General features: G+C 43.4%; 1 protein-coding gene across 1 annotated transcript in view; it reads left to right on the top strand.

The window, feature by feature from the left end:
• Positions 1-200: 200 nt before the first annotated feature.
• Positions 201-25644, top strand: part of LOC115134121 (protein BANP-like) — a 71706-nt gene continuing 46262 nt past the window's right edge. The window contains exons 1-7 of the mRNA XM_029667783.2: positions 201-298; positions 8261-8339; positions 8706-8794; positions 9104-9303; positions 9675-9776; positions 10025-10197; positions 16704-16943. Of these exons, the coding sequence (XP_029523643.1) occupies positions 8270-8339; positions 8706-8794; positions 9104-9303; positions 9675-9776; positions 10025-10197; positions 16704-16943 (874 nt within the window). The 5' untranslated portion in view covers positions 201-298; positions 8261-8269. The remainder of the gene's footprint in view (positions 299-8260; positions 8340-8705; positions 8795-9103; positions 9304-9674; positions 9777-10024; positions 10198-16703; positions 16944-25644) is intronic.

The raw sequence follows: 25644 nt of genomic DNA, 5'->3' as shown, positions 1-25644 counted from the left end.
GAATGGGGAGTGGGTGATATTTTGGGTGGGGGTGATGGGAGTAGTTAAGTTTGTAGGTAAGTATCACATTTTTGTTAGAAAATCAGGGTTAGTTAAGAGAATATAGTGGTATAGATTGGTCGTGATCGGCCTCACACTCCTGTACAGTAGGTGGCGTTGTATGCACATGTCAGTTGGTTGCGACCCCCCCCCGAAAAAAAGTCGAGGAAGCGAGCCGACGTTCAGCCTTTTTCTCTCGCGAGGAAGGACGCCGTTATCGGAATCCCTACAAACAACACGAGAATTCATCATTCACACGGTAATATAACCCAATCTAACACCGTACATATCTCGTGAGCCAGAAGTGAAGTTACTGGGTGCTTTCAACCCGCATTCAAAATGTTATTTCACAGGACTATTAATATGGTACCAACTGCAACATACATCTATTCCGCTGCCACGGACGGACATTGAGGCCTAGCTAGCTACCATTGCGCGATTGTGTCTTCTGGCTAGTAGCACGCTGCAGCTATTCCATCTACAACTCGCTAATGTGCGCAAGCTAGTTAACCTGATGGAATGGCAATGGTTTTGCCCGGATACATCACATTTAACTACACTGTTATCTGTGACTGAATTTGTAGCCTGTTCTGGAAGATATGTCAGCTATGTTTCCCTATTTACCCTGCACAGATACTAGCCCAGCTAACTAGCAACGTAGCGCACGCCTGCTGACATTTTATCTAAGAACAACTTATCTAAGAACCAATAGCAACTACAGTACATCACAATGTATTGACTAATCTAGGCCTATCTAGAGTATAAATGAGACTTGTCAGCGAGTGAATGTACAGGTCACAAGCTAGCTAACGTTACATGCTATGGTAGACAATCATGATTTAGGACAAGGCGGGACTCTTAAAACACGCCACTTCGATACTGCTACGACCGGAAGTGACTTTCCGTTACAGATTAGGAGAGCATTTTCGCGAACCCCTTAACTAACCATAATCTAACCTAATTATCCTAACCTGCTGCATATGTTCTCCAAACCAACTGTAAATTATAACCTGCAACGAAAAAGTAACATCCGGTCGTAGATCTGTCGAAGTGGCATGTTTTTAAGGAGTCCCGTTTTAGATGGCTAATAATCAATATCAAGAAGACTTATAATACTTGTATCTGAAACTTTGTCTTAAAAGTGAGCTGTCTAGCTAACATTGTCTTCAACCATGATCTAGCTAATGTACATGAACAGCTCGTTGTCTGGAGCCTCTGGTCCATTTGTCCGTTTGATCAAGTTCAGAAATTATTTGAGTGCCTGTCATTTATAGTTATGTTGATATTGTCAACATGATAATGACCATTACTCAGTTTAAATTGTTAATGAATAAAGTAATTTATTTTTATACCCATTCACCAAAATCCACAAACTTATTTTAATTGAGGTTGTGGTTGACTTTTTGTGCCACTAGGCATTACACAATATCCCACGATTAGCAGGCAAAGTTAGACCATGACACATGCACTCACTGAACCGTTCTCCAGTATATTCAACTAGTTAAACATCTGTGGAACTGTGAAAGAAGAGCAATTAATGTGCAAACTGAACTTTTCAAATATGTTTATTTCAAGAAACCATAAGGTACATCATTCTCAGTAGTATAAAGTAACTTCCTTTCCAGATGCACCCACATTAGGAATCTTGCTCAACAAGAAGCCAACACGATTGAGAAGCTTATAAATAATAAATACAGTTATTTGTCCAATGACTCAAACCCACTCAGGTAAAACTTCACCCCAGCACACAGTGAACAGAGCGGAGAAAAGAAAAGGTTCTTTCTCAATTGTCTTCGATTCCAGGGCCCTATCCAGAAACACCCCCTACCCTCTGGACACTTCTGGAGATTTGAGAGGGTTGAATAGGTGTAAGCAATATGGCAAACATTTCTTCTAGCATGTCAGAGGTCAAGGTGGATCTATCACCATGTATACAGTACCAGTCAAAAGTTTGGACACACACCCACTCATTCCATTTTTTTTACTATTTTCTACATTGTAAACTATGAAATAACACGTATGGAGTCATGTAGTAACCAAGAAAGTGTTAAACAAATAGCCACCCGTAGCCTTGACAGCGTTGCATACTCTTGGCATTCTCTCAACCAGCTTCATGAAGTAGTCACCTGGAATGCATTTAAATGAACAATTTGCCTCAATTTGTAGTTCCAACCACCGTGTCTTTGAGACGCATAGTAGGTGAAAGGATGATCCCTGCATGTGTGGTTCCCTCTGTGAGGCATGGAGGAAGAGGTGTGGGGGTGCTTTGCTAGTGACACTCAGTGATTTATTTAGAATTCAAGGCACACTTAACCAGCATGGCTACCACAGTATTATGCAGCAATACTCCATCCCATCTGGCTTGCGCTTAGTGGGACTATCATTTAGTTTTACAGCAGGACAATGACCCAAAACACACCACCAGGCTGTGTAAGTGGTTTTGACCAAGAAGGAGACTGGTGGAGTGCTGCATCAGATGACCTGGCATCATAAAACAGCTCCCTAAAACACTTCTGCGAGCAGGCCTTTCTAATCAACCTGGCCCGGGTATCCTGGAAGGATATTGACCTCATCCCGTCAGTTGAGGATGCCTGGTCATGCTTTAAAAGTAACTTCCTCACCATCTTAGATAAGCATGCTCTGTTCAAAAAATGCAGAACTAAGAACAGATATAGCCCCTGGTTCACTCCAGACCTGACTGCCCTCAACCATTCTGTGGCGGACTGCAATAGCATCGAATAGTCCCAGCGATATGCAACTGTTCAGGGAAGTCAGGAACCAATACACGCAGTCAGTCAGGAAAGCAAAGGCCAGCTTTTTCAAGCAGAAATTTGCATCCTGTAGCTCTAACTCCCAAAAATTCTGGGACACTGTAAAGTCCATGGAGAAAAAGAGCACCTCCTCCCAGCTGCCCATTGCACTGAGGCTAGGTAACACGGTCACCACCGATAAATCCATGATAATCGAAAACTTCAACAAGCATTTCTCAACGGCTGGCCATGCCTTCCTCCTAGCTACTCCAACCTCGGCCAACAGCTCCGCCCCCCCCGCAGCTACTCGCCCAAGACTCCCCAGCTTCTCCTTTACCCAAATCCAGATAGCAGATGTTCTGAAAGAGCTGCAAAACCTGGACCCGTACAAATCAGCTGGGCTTGACAATCTGGACCCTCTATTTCTGAAACTATCCACCGCCATTGTCGCAACCCCTATTACCAGCATGTTCAACCTCTTTCATATCGTCTGAGATCCCCAAGGACTGGAAAGCTGCCGCGGTCATCCCCCTCTTCAAAAGGGGAGACACCCTGGACCCAAACTGTTACAGACCTATATTCATCCTGCCCTGCCTATCTAAGGTCTTCGAAAGCCAAGTCAACAAACAGATCACTGACCATCTCGATTCACACCGTACCTTCTCCGCTGTGCAATCTGGTTTCCGAGCCGGTCACCGGTGCACCTCAGCCACGCTCAAGGTACTAAACGATATCATAACCGCCATCGATAAAAGACAGTACTGTGCAGCCGTCTTCATCGACCTGGCCAAGGCTTTTGACTCTGTCAATCACCATATTCTTATCGGCAGACTCAGTAGCCTCGGTTTTTCTAATGACTGCCTTGCCTGGTTCACCAACTACTTTGCAGACAGAGTTCAGTGTGTCAAATCGGAGGGCATGTTGTCCGGTCCTCTGGCAGTCTCTATGGGGGTGCCACAGGGTTCAATTCTCGGGCCGACTCTTTTCTCTGTATATATCAATGATGTTGCTCTTGCTGCGGGCGATTCCCTGATCCACCTCTACGCAGACGACACCATTCTGTATACTTCCGGCCCTTCCTTGGACACTGTGCTATCTAACCTCCAAACGAGCTTCAACGCCATACAACACTCCTTCCGTGGCCTCCAACTGCTCTTAAACGCTAGTAAAACCAAATGCATGCTTTTCAACCGTTCGCTGCCTGCACCCGCACGCCCGACTAGCATCACCACCCTGGATGGTTCCGACCTAGAATATGTGGACATCTATAAGTACCTAGGTGTCTGGCTAGACTGTAAACTCTCCTTCCAGACTCATATCAAACATCTCCAATCTAAAATCAAATCTAGAGTCAGCTTTCTATTCCGCAACAAAGCCTCCTTCACTCACGCCACCAAACTTACCCTAGTAAAACTGACTATCCTACCGATCCTCGACTTCGGCGATGTCATCTACAAAATAGCTTCCAATACTCTACTCAGCAAACTGGATGCAGTTTATCACAGTGCCATCCGTTTTGTTACTAAAGCACCTTATACCACCCACCACTGCGACCTGTATGCTCTAGTCGGCTGCCCCTCGCTACATATTCGTCGCCAGACCCACTGGCTCCAGGTCATCTACAAGTCCATGCTAGGTAAAGCTCCACCTTATCTCAGTTCACTGGTCACGATGGCAATACCCACCCGTAGCACGCGCTCCAGCAGGTGTATCTCACTGATCATCCCTAAAGCCAACACCTCATTTGGCCGCCTTTCCTTCCAGTTCTCTGCTGCCTGTGACTGGAACGAATTGCAAAAATTGTTGAAGTTGGAGACTTTTATCTCCCTCACCAACTTTAAACATCTCTCTGAGCAGCTAACCGATCGCTGCAGCTGTACATAGTTCATCGGTAATAGCCCACCCAATTTACCTACCTATCCTACCTATCCAATTTACCTACCTATCCCCATACTGTTTTTATTTATTTACCTTTTTGCTCTTTTGCACACCAGTATCTCTACCTGCACATGACCATCTGATCATTTATCACTCCAGTGTTAATCTGAAAAATTGTAATTATTCGCCTACCTCCTCATGCCTTTTGCACACACTGTATATAGACTCTTTTCTTTTCTTTATTGACTTGTTTATTGTTTACTCCATGTGTATCTTTGTGTTGTTGTCTGTTCACACTGCTATGCTTTATCTTGGCCAGGTCGCAGTTGTAAATGAGAACTTGTTCTCAACTAGCCTACCTGGTTAAATAAAGGTGGAAAAAAAATCTACATTCACCTGACCTCTACCCAATTGAAATGGTTAGGGATGAGTTAGACCGCAGAGTGAAGGAAAAGCAGCCAACAAGTGCTGAGCATATGTGTGAATTCCTTTTAAGACTGTTGGAAAAGCATTCCTAATGAAGCTGGTTGAGAGAATGCCAAGTGTGCAAAAAATATATTTTGATTTGTTTAACACTTTGTGGTTTCTACATGATTCCATGTGTGTTATTTAATAGTTTTGATGTCTTCAGTATTATTCTACAATGTAGAAAAGTCCAAATAAAGAACCTTTGAATGAATAGGTGTGTCCGAACCTTTGATATTGTCTCAACGCTGCAACTACCCAATGGGTTCAGGAGAGGCAAAAACATGACCCGCCTAACGGCGTTCCTTAACACCCGCCTGCTTAACCCGGAAGCCAGCCACACCAATATGTCGGAGGAAGCACCATTCAACTGGCAATCTGTGTCAGCCTGCACCCTGTCCGCTAGGGCGCGATCAGCCAAGTAACATGACCCAACCACTATTCAAACAAATGCATACCAGATCCCAATCAAATTGTAATTGTCACGTGTCCACTTTAGTGAAATTCTTAATTACATTTACATTACATTTACATTTAAGTCATTTAGCAGACGCTCTTATCCAGAGCGACTTACAAATTGGTGCATTCACCTTATGACATCCAGTGGAACAGCCACTTTACAATAGTGCATCTAAATCTTTTAAGGGGGGGTGAGAAGGATTACTTTATCCTATCCTAGGTATTCCTTAAAGAGGTGGGGTTTCAGGTGTCTCCGGAAGGTGGTGATTGACTCCGCTGTCCTGGCGTCGTGAGGGAGTTTGTTCCACCATTGGGGGGCCAGAGCAGCGAACAGTTTTGACTGGGCTGAGCGGGAACTGTACTTCCTCAGTGGTAGGGAGGCGAGCAGGCCAGAGGTGGATGAACGCAGTGCCCTTGTTTGGGTGTAGGGCCTGATCAGAGCCTGGAGGTACTGAGGTGCCGTTCCCCTCACAGCTCCGTAGGCAAGCACCATGGTCTTGTAGCGGATGCGAGCTTCAACTGGAAGCCAGTGGAGAGAGCGGAGGAGCGGGGTGACGTGAGAGAACTTGGGAAGGTTGAACACCAGACGGGCTGCGGCGTTCTGGATGAGTTGTAGGGGTTTAATGGCACAGGCAGGGAGCCCAGCCAACAGCGAGTTGCAGTAATCCAGACGGGAGATGACAAGTGCCTGGATTAGGACCTGCGCCGCTTCCTGTGTGAGGCAGGGTCGTACTCTGCGGATGTTGTAGAGCATGAACCTACAGGAACCTACAGGAACGGGCCACCGCCTTGTACATAATTACAAGCCCTTACCAACAGAGCAGAGTTAAAAAATTATAACACAAAGCATAAAATGCACAAGAATGAAGCCATATGGAGGGTGTACCAGAAACATATCAATGCGCAGGGGTACTTGAGGTAGATATGTACAGTTGGAAGTTTATATACACCTTAGCCAAATACATTTAAACCCAGTTTTTCACAATTCCTGACATTTAATCCAAGTAAAAGTTCCCTGTTTTAGGTCAGTTAGGATCACCACTTTATTTTAAGAATGTGAAATGTCAGAATAATAGTAGAGGATGATTTATTTCAGCTTTTATTTAATTTCTTTCATCACATTCCCAGTGGGTCAGAAGTTTACATACACTCAATCAGTATTTGGTAGCATTGCATTTAAATTGTTTAATTTGGGTCAAACGTTTCAGGTATGAATTTTGTCCCATTCCTCCTGACAGAGCTGGTGTAACGGAGTCAGGTTTGTAGGCTCCTTGCTCGCACACGCTTTTTCAGTTCTGCCCACAAATTTTCTATAGGATTGAGGTCAGGCTTTGTGATGGCCATTCCAATACCTCGACTTTGTTGTCCTTAAGCTATTTTGTCACAACTTTGGAAGTATACTTGGGGAAGACCCATTGGTGACCAAGCTTTAACTTCCTGACTGATGTCTTGAGATGTTGCTTCAATATCCACATAATTTTCCTACCTCATGATGCCATCAATTTTGTGAGGTGCACCAGTCCCTCTTGAAGCATTGTTTTTTCTTCGGACCAGAGGACATTTTTCCAAAAAGTATAATATTTGTCCCCATGTGCAGTTGCAAACCGTAGTCTGTCTTTTTTATGGCGGTTTTGGAGCAGTGGCTTCTTCCTTGCACTTTTCGCACCACATCTCTAGGAGACAGAACGCGTCTCCTTCCTGAGCGGTATGACGGCTGCGTGGTCCCATGGTGTTTATACTTGCGTACTATTGTTTGTACAGATGAACGTGGTACCTTCAGGCGTTTGGAAATTGCTCCCAAGGATGAACCAGACTTGTGGAGGTCAATTTTTTTTCTCCCAGAGATCTTGGCTGATTTCTTTCGATTTTCCCATGATGTCAAGCAAAGAGGCACTGAGTTTGAATGTAGGCCTTGAAATACATCCACAGGTACACCTCCAATTGACTCAAATGGTGTCAATTAGCCTCAGAAGCTTCTAAAGCCATGACATCATTTTCTGGAATTTTCCAAGCTGTTTAAAGGCTCAGTCAACTTAGTGTATGTAAACTTCTGACCCACTGGAATTGTGATACAGTGAATTATAAGTGAAATAATCTGTCTGTAAACAATTGTTGGAAAAATGACTTGTGTCATGCACAAAGTAGATGTCCTACCCGATTTGGCAAAACTATAGTTTGGTAACAAGAAATTTGTGGAGTGGTTGAAAAAGAAGTTTTAATGACTCCAACCTAAGTGTATGTAAACTTCCGACTTCAACTGTACATATAAGCAAGCGTAAAGTGACTAGGCATCAGGATAGATGATTATAAGAGTAAAATGAAGAACAGGGTAGCGACACTATATGTTTACTGTGTGTATGTCTGCGGCATCTATGAGCATGTGTGTGTTATGCGTTTGTGTGAATGTGATTTAGTCAGTGCAAGATGGAGTCAATGCAGTGAGTGGTGGTGTCTGCCAAACTTGTTAAATAACTCCTTCTTGAATCAAGAGGTCCAGGTAAACAAAAGGCACAACCTGTGGTTTGTTTTCTTTTAAAACAAGCCCCTTTGTTTTGTTTGCTTATTACTGTCAGTGATAAGTTCACCGATGTTGAGGTTGAACAGCCTGAGAATGTCAATTCTCTTTTATTTGCAATAATGATTTGTTTTGTGGTTCTCTGGATTTACAGGTCTGAGTGATGTCGGACCAAGATTTGGCAGAGATGGTACAGATAGCAGTGGAGGACTTGGGCCAAGGCGACCAGACTGGTAAGATCTTTATTAAAGACCACAAAACTCTGTCTGATCACCATAACCAGGGCCATGTGACCTGATCAGGAAAACAATTAGGGGGAAATTGCTGGCTCAAGATAAATGTAATGCTCATCCCTCTGAAGTTGTCTCTTTATAATCATTTGCCTGTATTGTAAAGGACCACTGACTGGCCAATGGTTCAGCTTTACTTCTGGCTTAAGTTGTTTTATCTTCATGGTAGCTATGAACCATTTGTGTACATTTGGTTAAATCGCTTGATTTGGAAGAGCTACTTATAAGCGTCAACAGTGCATCTGGTAGTTTTTTTCATGATCGTGTGTATGTTTTACTGTGCTTGACTGCATTTGGGATTTGTTTTAGATGTTTTGGACAATCATGAAGATTGTGATGACAAGCCTGACAGGAAAAGGCCAAGGGTGGACAACAGCTCCCAAGACGCATCTCTAAAGGTAGTTACTCCTGCACTACATCGTGGTCGTGGGTATACTCACCTTGCTGTGAGTGATTGGATTCAGTATGTACTTACAAGCTGAATCAGTCATGTGAGCATGCCAGCTGGTTTGTCCTCTGAAAATAAAGCATAAATTGCATTTATAAAGGCCTACTTTAGTGATTTTTACAAGGTCTCTAAGCTCTGCATTGTAAAAGGGGAGCTCACTTCATCAACCACCAATGTGTAACATGTAGCACCCACCTTTTCTTACACACACACAATGAACTGTCTTTCCCTCTGCCTCTTTCCCTCTTCCTCTCTCCAGACCTTGTTGTACTCCATTAGCCAGACGATCTGCCAGCGTCTGGACAACATGGAGGCTAAGCTGCAGATGGTGGAGGCGACGTGCCGGGCCCTGGAGAGGAAGCTGGATGCTGTGGTCAACAAGAACCAGGCGCCCATCCAGGTCCCCATGGTGGCCGGCTCCCCTCTGGGTGCCACCCAGACCTGGAATAAAGTGCGTTGGTGAGTTGAGGTTTGCACCTGGGCCCATACTCGTTAGGGCACACCGTAGCACACATTTTGCAACAGACAAGTTATTGGACAAGTTCGGGTAGTCTTTCCCTGTCATTTTATTCTGCTTTGTGCCTAATGAACACAACCCTGGTTAGGACTGAGGATCGTGGTGGGATAAAATGCTGGGACTTAGACTGGGGGATGATGACACTGGTTGATTGGTGCTTTGAGGGTTAGGGAGTTGTGGCGTAGTACTCATTCTCTTACAAGTGAGTGCTAGAGTAGAATAGCTAGAGTAGCACCTATTCCCATGAACACAATTTGACACTGGAGCCTGTTGAGATATTAGACACTGAAGAATTCCCTGTCTGCCCCTGCAGTGTTGTTCCACAGACCAATGTGATAGTGAGCCAAGATCGACCGAAGGGCCAGGAGGAGCCAGTAACTCGAGGGGCAGATTCCCTGGAGAACCTCCTCAGCAAGTGAGTGACTGATACCTGTTTTCTTCTGTCATCATGCAGAATGTAGAATTGAGTATAGAACAAACACTGTTGTGCATGAAACTGATCCCCACTAAAGTTTGTTCAACACAGAACCCTCATAAAACAATGGTACTCTGAACCCTGCAGAGTTTAGTAGCTCACACAGAACACAATGGAACACATATGAGCTCGGCTCACGTCCCTGTGTTGATACGGGGCTGTAACTCAGCCTGTGTGTGATCCGTCAGCACGGTGGGCGGGCGGAGGCAGAACACGTTCCTTGTGAAGGTGCCGGCGCCGGAGGACAGCCAGGAGGACCAGGAGAGCGGTTCAGAGGCCAGTGACTCTGTGTCCAACAGCGGCCAGACCAACAACGCCCAGAGCACCCAGAACGTCACCCTCATCACCCTCAACTCAGAGGGTACGGCCCTGTCAGAATACGTGCACACATACACAGAAACCAAGAAACACACACACAAACACATCCATATATTTATATGTACATATTCTTATTCATTCCTTTACACTTGTGTGTATAAAGTAGTTGTTGTGAAATTGTTAGATTATGTGTTAGATATTAGTGTATGGTTGGAACTAGAAGCACAAGCATTTCGCTACACTGGCATTAACATCTGCTAACCATGTGTATGTGACCAATAAAAATTGATTTGCTTTGAGAAACACATGCATGTCCCAAACATGGCTTAAAAAGTGTAAAGAAACAAGTCACTTACTGAACTGTTCATCAATGTGAATCCTACTTCTTGCTTAACGCCCAAATAGCACAGTCGTGGCCAAAAGTTTTGAGAATGACACAAATATTAATTTTCACAAATTCTGCTGCCTCACTTTGTATGATGGCAATTTGCATATACTCCAGAATGTTATGAAGAGTGATCAGATGAATTGCAATTCATTTCAAAGTCCCTCTTTGCCATGCAAATGAACTGAATCCCAACAAATCATTTCCACTGCATTTCAGCCCTGCCACAAAAGACCAGCTGACATCATGTCAGTGATTCTCTCGTTGACACAGGTGTGAGTGTTGATGAGGACAAGTCTGGAGATCACTCTGTCATGCTGATTGAGTTCAAATAACAAGACTGGAAGCTTCAAAAGGAGGGTGGTGCTTGGAATCGTTGTTCCTCGGTCAAACATGGTTACCTGCAAGGAAACACGTGCCGTCATCATTGCTTTGCACAAAGAGGGCTTCACAGGCAAGGATATTGCTGCCAATAAGATTGCACCTAAATCAACCATTTATCGGATCATCAAGAACTTCGAGGAGAGTGGTTCAATTGTTGTGAAGAAGGCTTCAGGGCGCCCAAGAAAGTCCAGCGAGCACCAGGACCGTCTCCTAAAGTTGATTCAGCTGCGGGATCTGGGCACCACCAGTACAGAGCTTGCTCAGGAATGGCAGTTGTGAGTGCATCTGCACGCACAGTGAGGAGAATACTTTTGGAGTATGGCCTGGTGTCAAGAAGGGTAGCAAAGAAGCCACTTCTCTCCAGGAAAAACATCAGGGACAGACTGATATTCTGCAAAAGGTACAGGGATTGGACTGCTGAGGACTGGGGTAAAGTCATTTTCTCTGATGAATCCCCTCTCCGATTGTTTGGGGCATCCGGAAAAAAAGTTTGTCTGGAGAAGACAAGGTGAGCGCTACCATCAGTCCTGTGTCATGCCAAAGGTAAAGCATCCTGAGACCATTCATGTGTGGGGTTGGTTCTCAGCCAAGGGAGTGGGCTCAATCACAATTTTTCCGAAGAACACAGTCATGAATAAAGAATGGTACCAACACATCCTCTGAGAGCAACTTCTCCCAACCATCCAGGAACAGTTTAGTGACGAACAATGCCTTTTCCAGCATGATGGAGCACCTTGCCATAAGGCAAAAGTGATAACTAAGTGGCTCGGCGAACAAAACATCAATATTTTGGGTCCATGGCCAGGAAACTCCCCAGACCTCAATCCCATTGAGAACTTGTGGTCAATCCTCAAGAGGTGGGTGGACTAACAAAACCCCACAAATTCTGACAAAGTCCAAGCATAGATTATGCAAGAATGGGCTGCCATCAGTCAGCATGTGGCCCAGAAGTTAATTGACAGCATGCCAGGGTGGCTTGCAGAGGTCCTGAAAAAGGGTCAACACTGCAAATATTGACTCTTTGCATCCACGACTACCACCTGTCTTGGTGTATAATGGTGCTGTGTTGATGTGTTGGGATGTTTCACTCTTTATCATTACCAGCATAGACATCTGTGGCGAGGTATCTTTGGTAGCTATTGTCTCACTCGGACAGTTTTGAAGTCCTCGAGGATGATGTCTCACTCTGTCGGGACTCAGTGGCTTTCCCGGTGGTCATGGAGAAGCCTGAGGAGAGGAAAGCTTTCTGACTGCAGCGCATGCTGTTGTTTTTGTTATTGTTGTTTGGGCTGTTTTGAGTGGTTTCTTGGAGTTCCTTCGTTAGCATCAAAGACATCTATTTTGGCATACATTCATTCATTTGCAGATGCGAGTTTCCATGACAATGTGTTTTAGTCAGCATTAGTCGAAGGGCACCATGTTTTTCTTAAAAAGGAAACATGCATGCCTGGGTGTGTGTGCGCGATCCTTTGACTTCCTTGCATTTTACTCTCAATGTCACTGTCAGCTGTCTGCCTCTCCACACCTCTCCAAACCTCTCCATAGACAAAGTGAGCTCTCGGGTTACTACTCTTTATATAGATTTAAAATAGGCAGTCGGTTGTTTCACTGATAGGTTCCTTGTTGAACTCTGTAATGCTCCATGGAGGTGTCATGCTAATGTTTGAGAATGTCACAACAACGCTCATAATTACCTCCAGAACTGTATGCCGGTGTAGTCTTGATGCTCACCAGAAGGCTGTGCTGTGGTATCAGCAAATCAGAGATTAGGAAGGTGTAGGCCTATGAAGTTTCAGTGCATGCACTGTGGGATCTGTGACTACAAAAATACATATTCATAAAACATTGAGCCCAAAAACCCTCACACATGAGGCGTTTGATATATTACAGTTGCTCTCCCTGATACAGACAGACAGTACCAGTACCAGTACCGGTCAAAAGTTTGGACACCTACTCATTCCAGGGTTTTTCTTTATTTTGACTATTTTCTACATTGTAGAATAATAGTGAAGACATCAAAACTATGAGATAACACATGAAATCATGTCGTAACCAAAAAAGTGTTGAACAAATCTAAATATATTTTTGATTCTTCAAAGTACCACCCGTTGCCTTTGTTGACAGCCTTGCACACGCTTGGCATTCTCTCAACCAGCTTCACCTGGAATGCTTTTCCAACAGTCTGGAAGGAGTTGCTGAGCACTTGTTGGCTGCTTTTCCTTCACTCTGTGGTCCATCTCATCCCAAACCATCTCAATTGGGTTGCGCTCGGGTGATTGTGGTGGACAGGTCATCTGATACAGCACTCATCACTCTCCTTCTTGGTAAAATAACCCTTACACAGCCTGGAGGTGTGTTGGATCGTTGTCCCTATAAAAAAACAAATGATAGTCCCACTAAGCGCAAACCAAATGGGATGGCGTATCGCTGCAAAATGCTGTGGTAGCCATGTGACTTGAATTCTAAATAAATCACAGACAGTATCACCAACAAAGCACCATCACACCTCCTCCTCCATGCTTCATGGTGGGGACCACACATGCAGAGATAATCCGTTTACCTACTCTGTGTCTCACAAAGACACAGCGGTTGGAACCAAAAATCTCACATTTGGACCAAAGGACATATTTCCACCGGTCTAATGTCCATTGCTCGTGTTTCTTGGCCCAAGCAAGTCTCTTCTTCTTATTGGTGTCCTTTAGTAGTGGTTTATTTGCAGCAATTCGACCATGAAGGCCTGATTCACACAATCTCCTCTGTACAGTTGATGTTGAGATGTGTCTGTTATTTGAACTCTGTGAAACATTTGTTTGGGCTGCAATTTGAGGCTGGTAACTCTAATGAACGTATCCTCTGCAGCAGATGTAACTCTGGGTCATCAATTCCTGTGGCAGTCCTCATGGGAGGATGGTTTTTGATGGTTTTTGCGACTACACTTGAAGAAACTTAAAGTTCTTGACATTTTCCGTATTGACTGACCTTCATGTCTTAAAGTAATGATGGACTGTTGTTTCTCTTAGCTTATTTGAGCTGTTCTTGCCATAATATGAACTTCGTCTTTGACCAAATAGAGCAATATTCTGTATACCACCCCTACCTTGTCACAACACAACTGATTGGCTTAAACACATTAAAAAGGAAAGAAATTCCACAAATGAACTTTTAAGAAGGCACACCTTTTAATTGAAATGCATTCCAGGTGACTACCTTGTGAAGCTGGTTGAGGGAATGAGTGTGCAAAGCTGTCATTGAGGCAAAGGATGACTACTTTGAGAAATATCAAGTATATTTGGATTTGTTTAACACTTTTTTGGTTACTACATGATTCCATATGTGTTATTTTATAGTTTTGATGTCTTCACTATTACTCTACAATGTAGAAAATAGTACAAATAAAGAAAAACCCTTGAATGAGTAGGTGTGTCCAAACATTTGACTGGTACCATATATACTATACTATACATTCAGTCAGTCAGTTGAAGTCGGAAGTTTACTACATACACCTTAGCCAAATACTTTTTTCATAATTCCTGACATTTAATCCTAGTAACAATTCCCTGTCTTAGGTCAGTTAGGATCAACACTTTATTTTAAGAATGTGAAATGTCAGAATAATAGTAGAGTGATTTATTTCAGCTTTTATTTCTTTCATCACTTTCCACATTCACAGTGGGTCAGAAGTTTACATACACTCAATTAGTATTTGGTCGCATTGCCTTTAAATGGTTTAATTCGGGTCAAACGTTTCGGGCAGCCTTCGACATGCTTCCCACAGTAAGTTGGGTGAATTTTGGCCCATTCTTCCTAACAGAGCTGGTGTAACGGAGTCAGGTTTTTAGGTCTCCTGCTCGCAGCACACGCTTTTTCAGCTCTGCTCACAAAGTTTCTATGGGATTGAGGTCAGGGCTTTGTAATGGCCATTCTAATATCTTGACTTTGTTGTCCTTAAGCCTTTTTGTCACAACTTTGGAAGTATGCTTGGGGTCATTGTCCATTTGGAAGACTCATTTGCGACCAAGCTTTAACTTCCTGACTGATGTCTTGAGATGTTGCTTCAATATATCCACATCATTTTTGGCTTCTTCCTTGCTGAGCGGCCTTTCAGGTTGTCAATATAGGACTCGTTTTACTGTGGATATAGATACTTTTGTACCTGTTTCCTCCAGCATCTTCACAAGGTCCTTTGCTGTTGTTCTGGGATTGATTTGCACTTTTTGCACCAAACTGCGTTCATCTCTAAGAGACCGAGCCCGTCTCCTTCCTGAGCGTTATGACGGTTGTGTGGTCCCATGGTGTTTATACTTGCGTACTATTGTTTGGTATCTTCAGGCGTTTGGAAATTGCTCCCAAGGATGAACCAGACTTGTGGAGGTCTACAATTGTTTTTCTGAGGTCTTGGCTAATTTCTTTTGATTTTCCCATGATGTCAAGCAGAGAGGCACTGAGTTTGAAGTAAGGCTTTGAAATACATCCACAGGTACACCTCCAATTGACTCAAATTATGTCAATTAGCCTATCAGAAGCTTCTAAAGCCATGACATAATTTTCTGGAATTTTCCAAGCTGTGTAAAGGCACAGTCAACTTAGTGTATGTAAACTTCTGACACACTGGAATTATGATACATTGAATTGTAAGTGAAATAATCTGTCTGTAAACAATTGTTTGAAAAATTACTTGTCATGCGCAAAGTAGATGTCCTAACCGACTTGCCAAAACTATAGTTTGTTAACAAGAAATTTGTGGAGTGGTTGAAAAACAGGTTTTAATGACTCCAACATATGTGTATGTGATCTTCCAAATTCAAATGTATATACTACTGTTCAAAATGTTGGGGTCACTGAGAAATGTCCTCTTTTTTTTTTTAAAGGAAAGCACATTTTTTTTGTCAATTTTTAAAATTAACATCAAATTGGTAAGAAATACAGTGTAGATATTGTTAATGTTGTAAATTACTATTGTATCTGGAAAAGGCATCACTGGTTACACACTTAATGAAGCTGCCAGTTGAGGACTTGTGAGGCGTCTGTTTCTCAAACTAGACACTCTAATGTACTTGTCCTCTTGTGCACTGGGGCCTCCCACTCCTCTTTCTATTCTGGTTAGAGCCAGTTTGCACTGTTCGGTTAATGGAGTATTACGCAGCGTTGTACGATATCTTCAGTTTCTTGGTAATTTCTCGCATGGAATAGCCTTCATTTCTCAGAACAATAATAGGCCGACAAGTTTCAGAAGAAAGTTCTTTGTTTCTGGCCATTTTGAGCCTGTAATCAAACTCACAAATGCTGATGCTCCAGATACTCAACTAGTCTAAAGAAGGCCTGTTTTATTGCTTCTTTAAATCAGCACAACAGTTTTCAGCTGTGCTAACATAATTGCAAAAGGGTTTTCTCATGATCAATTAGCTTTTACAATGATTAAACTTGGATTAGTTAAGACAACGTGCCATTGGAACACAGGAGTGATGGTTGCTGATAATGTGCCTCTGTACGCCTATGTAGATATTCCATTAATAATCTGCCGTTTCCAGCTACAATATTAATTTACAACATTAACAATGTCCACACTGTATTTCTGATCACTTTGATTTTATTTTAGTGGACAAAAATGTGCTTTTCTTCCAAAAACAAGAACATTTCAGAGGGACCTCAAACTTATGAACTGTAGTGTGTGTGTGTTTTTTAGTATAGAAACAGACCCACACATACAACAGGCTGGGAGCAGCTTTAGGGGTTTTATCATTACCATTATTCTCCCACCCATGCCCCCTCTTTCTTTATAGATGACTACCCAGCAGGTACGTGGCTTGGCGACGAGAACAATGCAGAGATGCGCGTGCGCTGCCCGGTGTCGCCGGGCGACATGCTCCACATCAGCACCAACTGCCGCACGGCAGAGAAGATGGCACTGACACTGCTGGATTACCTATTCCACCGTGAGGTGCAGGCTATCTCCAACCTGTCGGGCCAGGGCAAGCACGGCAAAAAGCAGCTGGACCCACTCATGATCTATGGAGTACGCTGTGAGTCACGCACACCTATTCACTCCAATACTCACACTGCTGTTTAACCCTGTACAGACTAAGCTGGTGCAGGGGGTCATACCAAGGGTCATTTAGCTATTTGAATTTTGAAGACCCCTTTAAGTATTACAAAAAAAATAATATATATATATATATATACATACATACACAACCGTTCAGAAGTTTGGTGTCACTTAGAAATGTCCTTGTTGCTTTTCTTTCAAAAACATTTTTTGTCCATTTTAAAATAATATCAAATTGTTTAGAAATTTTATTTCACATTTATTTAACCAGGTAGGCAAGTTGAGAACAAGTTCTCATTTACAATTGAGACCTGGCCAAGATAAAGCAAAGCAGTTTGACACATACAACGACAGAGTTACACATGGAGTAAAACAAACATACAGTCAATAATACAGTATAAACAAGTCTATATACGATGTGAGCAAATGAGGTGAGATAAGGGAGGTAAAGGCAAAAAAAGGCCATGGTGGCAAAGTAAATACAATATAGCAAGTAAAACACTGGAATGGTAGATTTGCAGTGGAAGAAAGTGCAAAGTAGAAATAAAAATAATGGGGTGCAAAGGAGCAAAATAAATAAATAAAATAAATACAGTAGGGAAAGAGGTAGTTGTTTGGGCTAAATTATAGGTGGGCTATGTACAGGTGCAGTAATCTGTGAGCTGCTCTGACAGCTGGTGCTTAAAGCTAGTGAGGGAGACAAGTGTTTCCAGTTTCAGAGACTTTTGTAGTTTGTTCTAGTCATTGGCAGCAGAGAACTGGAAGGAGAGGCGGCCAAAGAAATAATTGGTTTTGGGGGTGACCAGAGAGATATACCTGCTGGAGCGCGTTCTACAGGTGGGTGATGCTATGGTGACCAGCGAGCTGAGATAAGGGGGGACTTTACCTAGCAGGGTCTTGTAGATGACATGGAGCCAGTGGGTTTGGCGACAAATATGAAGCGAGGGCCAGCCAACGAGAGCGTACAGGTCGCAATGGTGGGTAGTATATGGGGCTTTGGTGACAAAACGGATTGCACTGTGATAGACTGCATCCAATTTGTTGAGTAGGGTATTGGAGGCTATTTTGTAAATGACATCGCCGAAGTTGAGGATTGGTAGGATGGTCAGTTTTACAAGGGTATGTTTGGCAGCATGAGTGAAGGATGCTTTGTTGCGAAATAGGAAGCCAATTCTAGATTTAACTTTGGATTGGAGATGTTTGATGTGGGTCTGGAAGGAGAGTTTACGGTCTAACCAGACACCTAGGTATTTGTAGTTGTCCACGTATTCTAAGTCAGAGCCGTCAAGAGTAGTGATGTTGGACAGGCGGGCAGGTGCAGGCAGCGATCGGTTGAAGAGCATGCATTTAGTTTTACTTGTATTTAAGAGCAATTGGAGGCCACGGAAGGAGAGTTGTATGGCATTGAAGCTTGCCTGGAGGTTTGTTAACACAGTGTCCAAAGAAGGGCCAGAAGTATACAGAATGGTGTCATCTGCGTAGAGGTGGATCAGAGACTCACCAGCAGCAAGAGCGACATCATTGATGTATACAGAGAAGAGAGTTGGTCCAAGAATTGAACCCTGTGGCACCACCATAGAGACTGCCAGAGGTCCGGACAGCAGACCCTCCGATTTGACACACTGAACTCTATCAGAGAAGTAGTTGGTGAACCAGGCGAGGCAATCATTTGAGAAACCAAGGCTGTCGAGTCTGCCGATGAGGATGTGGTGGTTGACAGAGTCGAAAGCCTTGGCCAGATCAATGAATACGGCTGCACAGTAATGTTTCTTATCGATGGCGGTTAAGATATCGTTTAGGACCTTGAGCGTGGTTGAGGTGCACCCATGACCAGCTCTGAAACCAGATTGCATAGCAGAGAAGGTATGGTGAGATTTGAAATGGTCGGTAATCTGTTTGTTGACTTGGCTTTCGAAGACCTTAGAAAGGCAGGGTAGGATAGATATAGGTCTGTAGCAGTTTGGGTCAAGAGTGTCCCCCCCTTTGAAGAGGGGGATGACCGCAGCTGCTTTCCAATCTTTGGGAATCTCAGACGACACGAGAGGTTGAACAGGCTAGTAATAGGGGTGGCAACAATTTCGGCAGATCATTTTTGAAAGAAAGGGTCCAAATTGTCTAGCCCGGCTGATTTGTAGGGGTCCAGATTTTGCAGCTCTTTCAGAACATCAGCTGACTGGATTTGGGAGAAGGAGAAATGGGGAAGGCTTGGGCGAGTGGGGGATACAGTGCTGTTGACTGGGGTAGGAGTAGCCAGGTGGAAAGCATGGCCAGCCGTAGAAAAATACTTATTGAAATTCTCAATTATGGTGGATTTATCAGTGGTGACAGTGTTTCCTATCTTCAGTGCCGTGGGCAGCTGGGAGGAGAGTTAGTGTTGCAGGAAGCAAATTTCTGCTTGAAAAAGCTAGCCTTGGCTTTTCTAACTGCCTGTGTATAATGGTTTCTAGCTTCCCTGAACAGCTGCATATCACGGGGGCTGTTCGATGCTAATGCAGAACGCCATAGGATGTTTTTGTGTTGGTTAAGGGCAGTCAGGTCTGGTGAAACCAAGGGCTATATCTGTTCCTGGTTCTAAATTTCTTGAGTGGGGCATGCTTATTTAAGATGGTTAGTAAGGCATTTAAAAAAAATAACCAGGCATCCTCTACTGATGGGATGAGATCAATATCCTTCCAGGATACCCCGGCCAGGTCGATTAGAAAGGCCTGCTCGCTGAATTGTTTCAGGGAGCGTTTGACAGTGATGAGTGGAGGTTGTTTGACCGCTGACCCATTACGAATGCAGGCAATGAGGCAGTGATCGCTGAGATCTTTGTTGAAGACAGCAGATGTGTATTTAGAGGGCAAGTTGGTTAGGATGATATCTATGAGGGTGCCCGTGTTTAAGGCTTTGGGGAGGTACCTGGTAGGTTCATTGATAATTTGTGTGAGATTGAGGGCATCAAGCTTAGATTGTAGGATGGCTGGGGTGTTAAGCATGTTCCAGTTTAGGTCGCCTAGCAGCACGAGCTCTGAAGATAGATGGGGGGCAATCAATTCACTTATGGTGTCCAGAGCACAGCTGGGGGCAGAGGGTGGTCTATAGCAGGCGGCAACGGTGAGAGACTTGTTTTTAGAGAGGTGGATTTTTAAAAGTAGAAGTTCAAATTGTTTGGGTACAGACCTGGATAGTAGGACAGAACTCTGCAGGCTATCTTTGCAGTAGATTGCAACACCGCCCCCTTTGGCAGTTCTATCTTGTCTGAAAATGTTGTAGTTTGGGATGAAAATTTCAGAGTTTTTGGTGGTCTTCCTAAGCCAGGATTCAGACACAGCTAGAACATCCGGGTTGGCAGAGTGTGCTAAAGCAGTGAATAGAACACATTTAGGGAGGAGGCTTCTAATGTTAACATGTATGAAACCAAGGCTATTACGGTTACAGAAGTCATCAAAAGAGAGCGCCTGGGGAATAGGAGTGGAGCTAGGCACTGCAGGGCCTGGATTCACCTCTACATCGCCAGAGGAACAGAGGAGGAGTAGGATAAGGGTACGGCTAAAAGCAATAAGAATTGGTCGTCTAGAACGTCTGGAACAGAGAGTAAAAAGAGGTTTCTGGGGGCGATAAAATAGCTTCAAGGTATAATGTACAGACAAAGGTATGGTAGGATGTGAATACAGTGGAGGTAAACCTAGGTATTGAGTGATGATGAGAGAGATATTGTCTCTAGAAACATGATTGAAACCAGGAGATGTCATCGCATGTGTGGGTGGTGGAACTAATAGGTTGGATAAGGTATAGTGAGCAGGACTAGAGGCTCTACAGTGAAATAAGCCAATAACACTAACCAGAACAGCAATGGACAAGGCATATTGACATTAAGGAGAGGAATGCTTAGTCGAGTGATCAAAAGGGTCCAGTGAGTAGTGAGGTTGGTTGGGGTAACGGCGATTTAGACAGCTAGCCGGGCCATCGGTAGCAAGCTAGCATAGGATGGAGGTCTGTTATTAGCCACCTCGTACGTTTCCATCGGTAGGATTAGTGGGGTTCCGTGTGGTAGAGGGGATGAATCCAATTCACACACACACAAAAAAAGCAATAGATATAGTTAGAGGCCCAATAATAAAAAAATATAATAAAAAAAATATATATATATATATATATATATATATAAAATAAATTGTCCGATAGGTCTATTCAGAAAGCTGTCTTATCGGCTGATTGTTAATGGAATATCTACATAGGCTAACAGAGGCACATTATCAGTAAACATCACTCCTGTGTTCCAATGGCACGTTGTGTTAGCTAATCCAAGTTTATAATTTTAAAAGGCTAATTGATCATTAGAAAACTCTTTTGCAATTATGTTAGCACCTCTGGAAACTGTTATGCTGATTTAAAGAAGCAATAAAACTATCCTTTAGACTAGTTGAGTATCTGGAGCATCAGCATCTGTGGGTTCGATTACAGGCTTGAAATGGCCAGAAACAAAGACTTTCTTCTGAAACTCGTCAGTCTATTCTTGTTCTGAGAAATTAAGGCTATTCCATGTGAGAAATTGCCAAGAAACTGAAGATCTCGTACAACGCTGTGTACTACTCCCTTCGAAGAACAGCGAGAGAACAAGTATATTAGAGTGTCTAGTTTGAGAAACAGATGCCTCACAAGTCCTCAATTGGCAGCTTCATTAAATAGTACCCGCAAAACAAGGTCTCAAGGTCAACAGTGAAGAGGCGACTCCGGGATGCTGGCCTTCTAGGCAGAGTTGCAAAGAAAAGGCCATATCTCAGACTGGCCAATACAAATGAATGATTAAGATGAGCAAAAGAACACATACTGGACAGAGGAAGATTGGAAAAAAGTGTATTGGACAGACTAAAGTTTGATGTGTTTGGATCACAAAGAAAAACATTTGTGAGACGCAGAAAAAAATTACATTTGCTGGAGGAGTGCTTGATGCCATCTGTCAAGCAATGTGGTGGTCTGGGGGTGCTTTGGTGGTTGTAAAGTGGGAGATTTGTACAGGGTAAAAGGGATCTTGAAGAAGGAAGGCTATCACTCCATTTTTCAATGCCATGCCATACCCTGTGGACGGTGCTTAATTGGAGCCTATTTCCTCCTAGAACAGGACAGTGATCAAAAGCACAGCTCCAAACTATGCAATAACTATTTAGGGAAGAAGCAGTCAGCTGGTATTCTGTCTATAATGGAGTGGCCAGCACAGTCACCAAATCTCAACTCTATTGAGCTGTTGTGGGAACACCTCCCTATCCAACTTGTGGGAGGTGCTTCAGGAAGCATGGGGCTGTAGACCACACTATCTACCAAGGGAGTTCTCATCTATATTATTTGTAGCCGTCTATTTAGCACCACAAACCGATGCTGCCACTAAGACAGCATTCAACGAGCTGTATAAGGCCATAAGCAAACAAGAAAAGGCTCATCCAGAAGGGGTGTTCCTAGTGGCCAGGGGACTTTAATGCAGGCAAACTTAAATCCGTCTTACCAAATTTCTACCAGCATGTCACGTGCAACCAGAGGGAAAAAAACTCTGGACCACTTTTACTCCACACACACAGATGCATACAAAGTTCTCCCTCATCCTCCCATTTGGCATATCTGACCATAATTATATCCTCCTGATTCCTGCTTACAAGCCAAAACTAAAGCAGGAAGTACCAGAGACTCGCTCAATACGGAAGTAGTCAGATAACATGGATGCTACGCTACAGGACTCTTTTTCTAGCACAGATTGGAATACGTTCCGGGTTTCATCCAATGGCATTGATGAGTATAACACCTCGGTCATCGGCTTCCTCAATAAGTGCATTGACAGTTCCCACAGTGACCGTATGTACATATCCCAACCAGAAGCTATGGATTACAGGCAACATCCGCATCGTGCTAAAGGCTAGACCTCCCACTTTTAAGTAGTGAGACACAAATCCGGACCCTTATAAGAAATCACGCTACACCCTCAGACGAACCATCAAACTGGCAAAGCGTCAATACTACATCGGCTCTGACGCTCGTCGGATGTAGCAGGGCTTGAAAACTATTACAGACTCCAAAGGAAAACCCAGCCGCGTGCTGCCCAGTGACACAAACTTACCAGACGAGCTAAATGCTTTTTATGCTCTATTCGAGGCATGCAATGCTGAAGCGTGCATGAGAGCACCAGCTGTTCTAGACGACTGTGTGATAACGCCCTTGGTAGCCGATGTGAGCAAGACCTTAAAACGGGTCATCAGGTTTCTTGGCCCAAGCAAGTCTCTTCTTATTGGTGTAGTAGTTTCTTTGCAGCAATTCGACCATGAATGCCTGAATCACGCAGTCTCCTCTGAACAGTTGATGTTGTGTCTGTCACTGGAACTCTGTGAAGCAGTTATTTGGGCTGCAATCTGAGGTGCAGTTAACTCTAATGAACTTATTCTTTGCAGCAGAGGTAACTCTGGGTCTTCCTTTCCTGTGGCAGTCCTCATGAGCGCTAGTTTCATCATAGCGCTGGATGGTTTTTACGACCACACTTAATTTTCCGTGTTGACTGACCTTCATGTCTTAAAGTAATGATGGACTGTTGTTTCTCTTTGCTTATTTGAACTGTTCTTGCCATAATATAGACTTGGTATTTTACCAAATAGGGATATATTCTGTATACCACCCTACCTTGACACAACACATCTGATTGGCTCAAATGAATTAAGAAGGAAATAAAAGATTGCACTATTTAACTTTTAACAAGGCACACCTGTTAATTGAAATGCATTCCAGGTGATTAGCTCATGAAGCTGGTTGAGAGAATGCTATGAGTGTGCAAATCTGTCATCAAGGCAAAGGCTGGCTACTCTGAAGAATCTCAAATATAAAGTGTATTTTGATTTGTTAAACAGTTTTTTGGTTACTGCATGATTCCATATGTGTTAACATCCTAGTGTTGATGTCTTCACTATTATTCTACAATGTAGAAAATAGTAAACATCAAGAAAAACCCTTGAATGAGTAGGTGTGTCCAAACTTTTGACTGGTACTGTGTGTGTATATGCCTATTTGACATGTATTTACAGTGCATTTAAAAAGTTTTCAGACCCCTTCCCCTTTTCCACATGTTGTTACATAACAGCCTTATTGTAAAATTGACTACATACTATTTTCCTTTTCAATCTATACACCCCATAATGACAAAGTGAAAACAGGTTTCTAGACTTTTTTGCAAATTTGTTAAAAATAAAAAACAGCTACCTTATTTACATAAGTATTCAGACCCTTTGCTATGAGACTCAAAGTTGAGCTCAAGTGCATCCTGTTTCGATTTATCGTCCAAAATTAAATGAATTGGACATTATTTGGAAAGGCACACACCTGTCAATGTAAGGTCCCACAGTTGACAGTGCATTTCAGAGCAAAAACCAAGCAATGAGGTCGAAGGAATTGTCCTTAGAGCTCCAAGACATGATTGTGTTGAGGCACAAATCTGGGGAAGGGTACCAAAAAATGTGTGCAGCCTGGCCAAACTGTGCAATCTTGGAAGGACCTTGGTCAGGGAGGTGACCAAGAACCTGATGGTCACTCTGACAGAGCTCCAGAGTTCCTCTGTGGAGAATGTTGTCCTTCTGGAAGTTTATACCACCTCTGCAGCACTCCACAAATCAGGCCTTTGTGGTAGAGTGGCCAGACGGAAGCCACTCCTCAGTAAAAGGTATATGACAGCCCGATTGGAGTTTGCCAAAAGGCACCTAAAGGACTTTCAGACCATGAGAAACAAGATTGCCAAGCGTCATGTCTGGAGGAAACCTGGCACCATCCCTATAGTGAAGCATGTTGATGGCAGCATCATGCTGTGGGGATGTTTTTCAGCGGGAGTGACTGGGAGACAGGATCCAGGGTAAAGTGCAGAGAGATCCTTGATGAAAACCTGCTCCAGAGCACTCCGCTCCAGTCTGAGGTCCTAAGGTTCACTTTCCAACTGGACAACGTCCCTAAGCATACAGCCAAGACAACGCAGGAGTGGCTTCGGGACAAGTCTCTGAATGTCCTTGAGTGACCCAGCCAGAGCCTGGATTGAACCATATCAAACATCTTTGAAGAGACCTGAAAATATTTGTGCAGCGACGCTCCCAATCAACCTGACAGAGCTTGAGAGGATCTGCAGAGAAGAATGGGAGAATCTCCCCAAATACAGGTTTGCCATGTTTGTAGCATCATACCCAAGAAGACTTGATGCTGTAATCACTGCCAAAGGTGCAAAGTACCGAGTAAAGGGTCTAAATGTTATATTTGAGTTTTTTAATTATTTTTTAAAATAAATTTGCAAACATTTCTAAAAAACAGTTTTTGCTTTGTCATTATGGGGTATTATTGTGGGTAGATTGATGAGGATTTAAAAAAATCTGTTTTAGAATAAGGCTATAACGTAACAAAATGTGGAAAAAGTCAAGGGGTCTGAATACTTTCCGAATGCACTGTAATCCCTTATTCTTAAACGATCTCCATATATACTTCCAGACATTTTTTAAAACTGGTACCGGGGGACCTTCAGACGAGTCTTGTGAGGCCTATTGATCGTCCTGGAGCTAAACATGTTCATGAGAGTCTCACCTTTCCACAGAGGAGTCATATTAGTGTTTAGCTCCAATTGTTTGAACGCTACGTACAGAAGTTAGCAGATCGGATCTTCCGTCAGACGAGTCCCAAGACACTTGTGG

The sequence above is a fragment of the Oncorhynchus nerka genome, linkage group LG9a (genome assembly GCF_034236695.1).
Source record: "Oncorhynchus nerka isolate Pitt River linkage group LG9a, Oner_Uvic_2.0, whole genome shotgun sequence".
Lineage (NCBI taxonomy): Eukaryota > Metazoa > Chordata > Actinopteri > Salmoniformes > Salmonidae > Oncorhynchus > Oncorhynchus nerka.
This window is presented reverse-complemented; position numbering and strand designations above follow the sequence as displayed.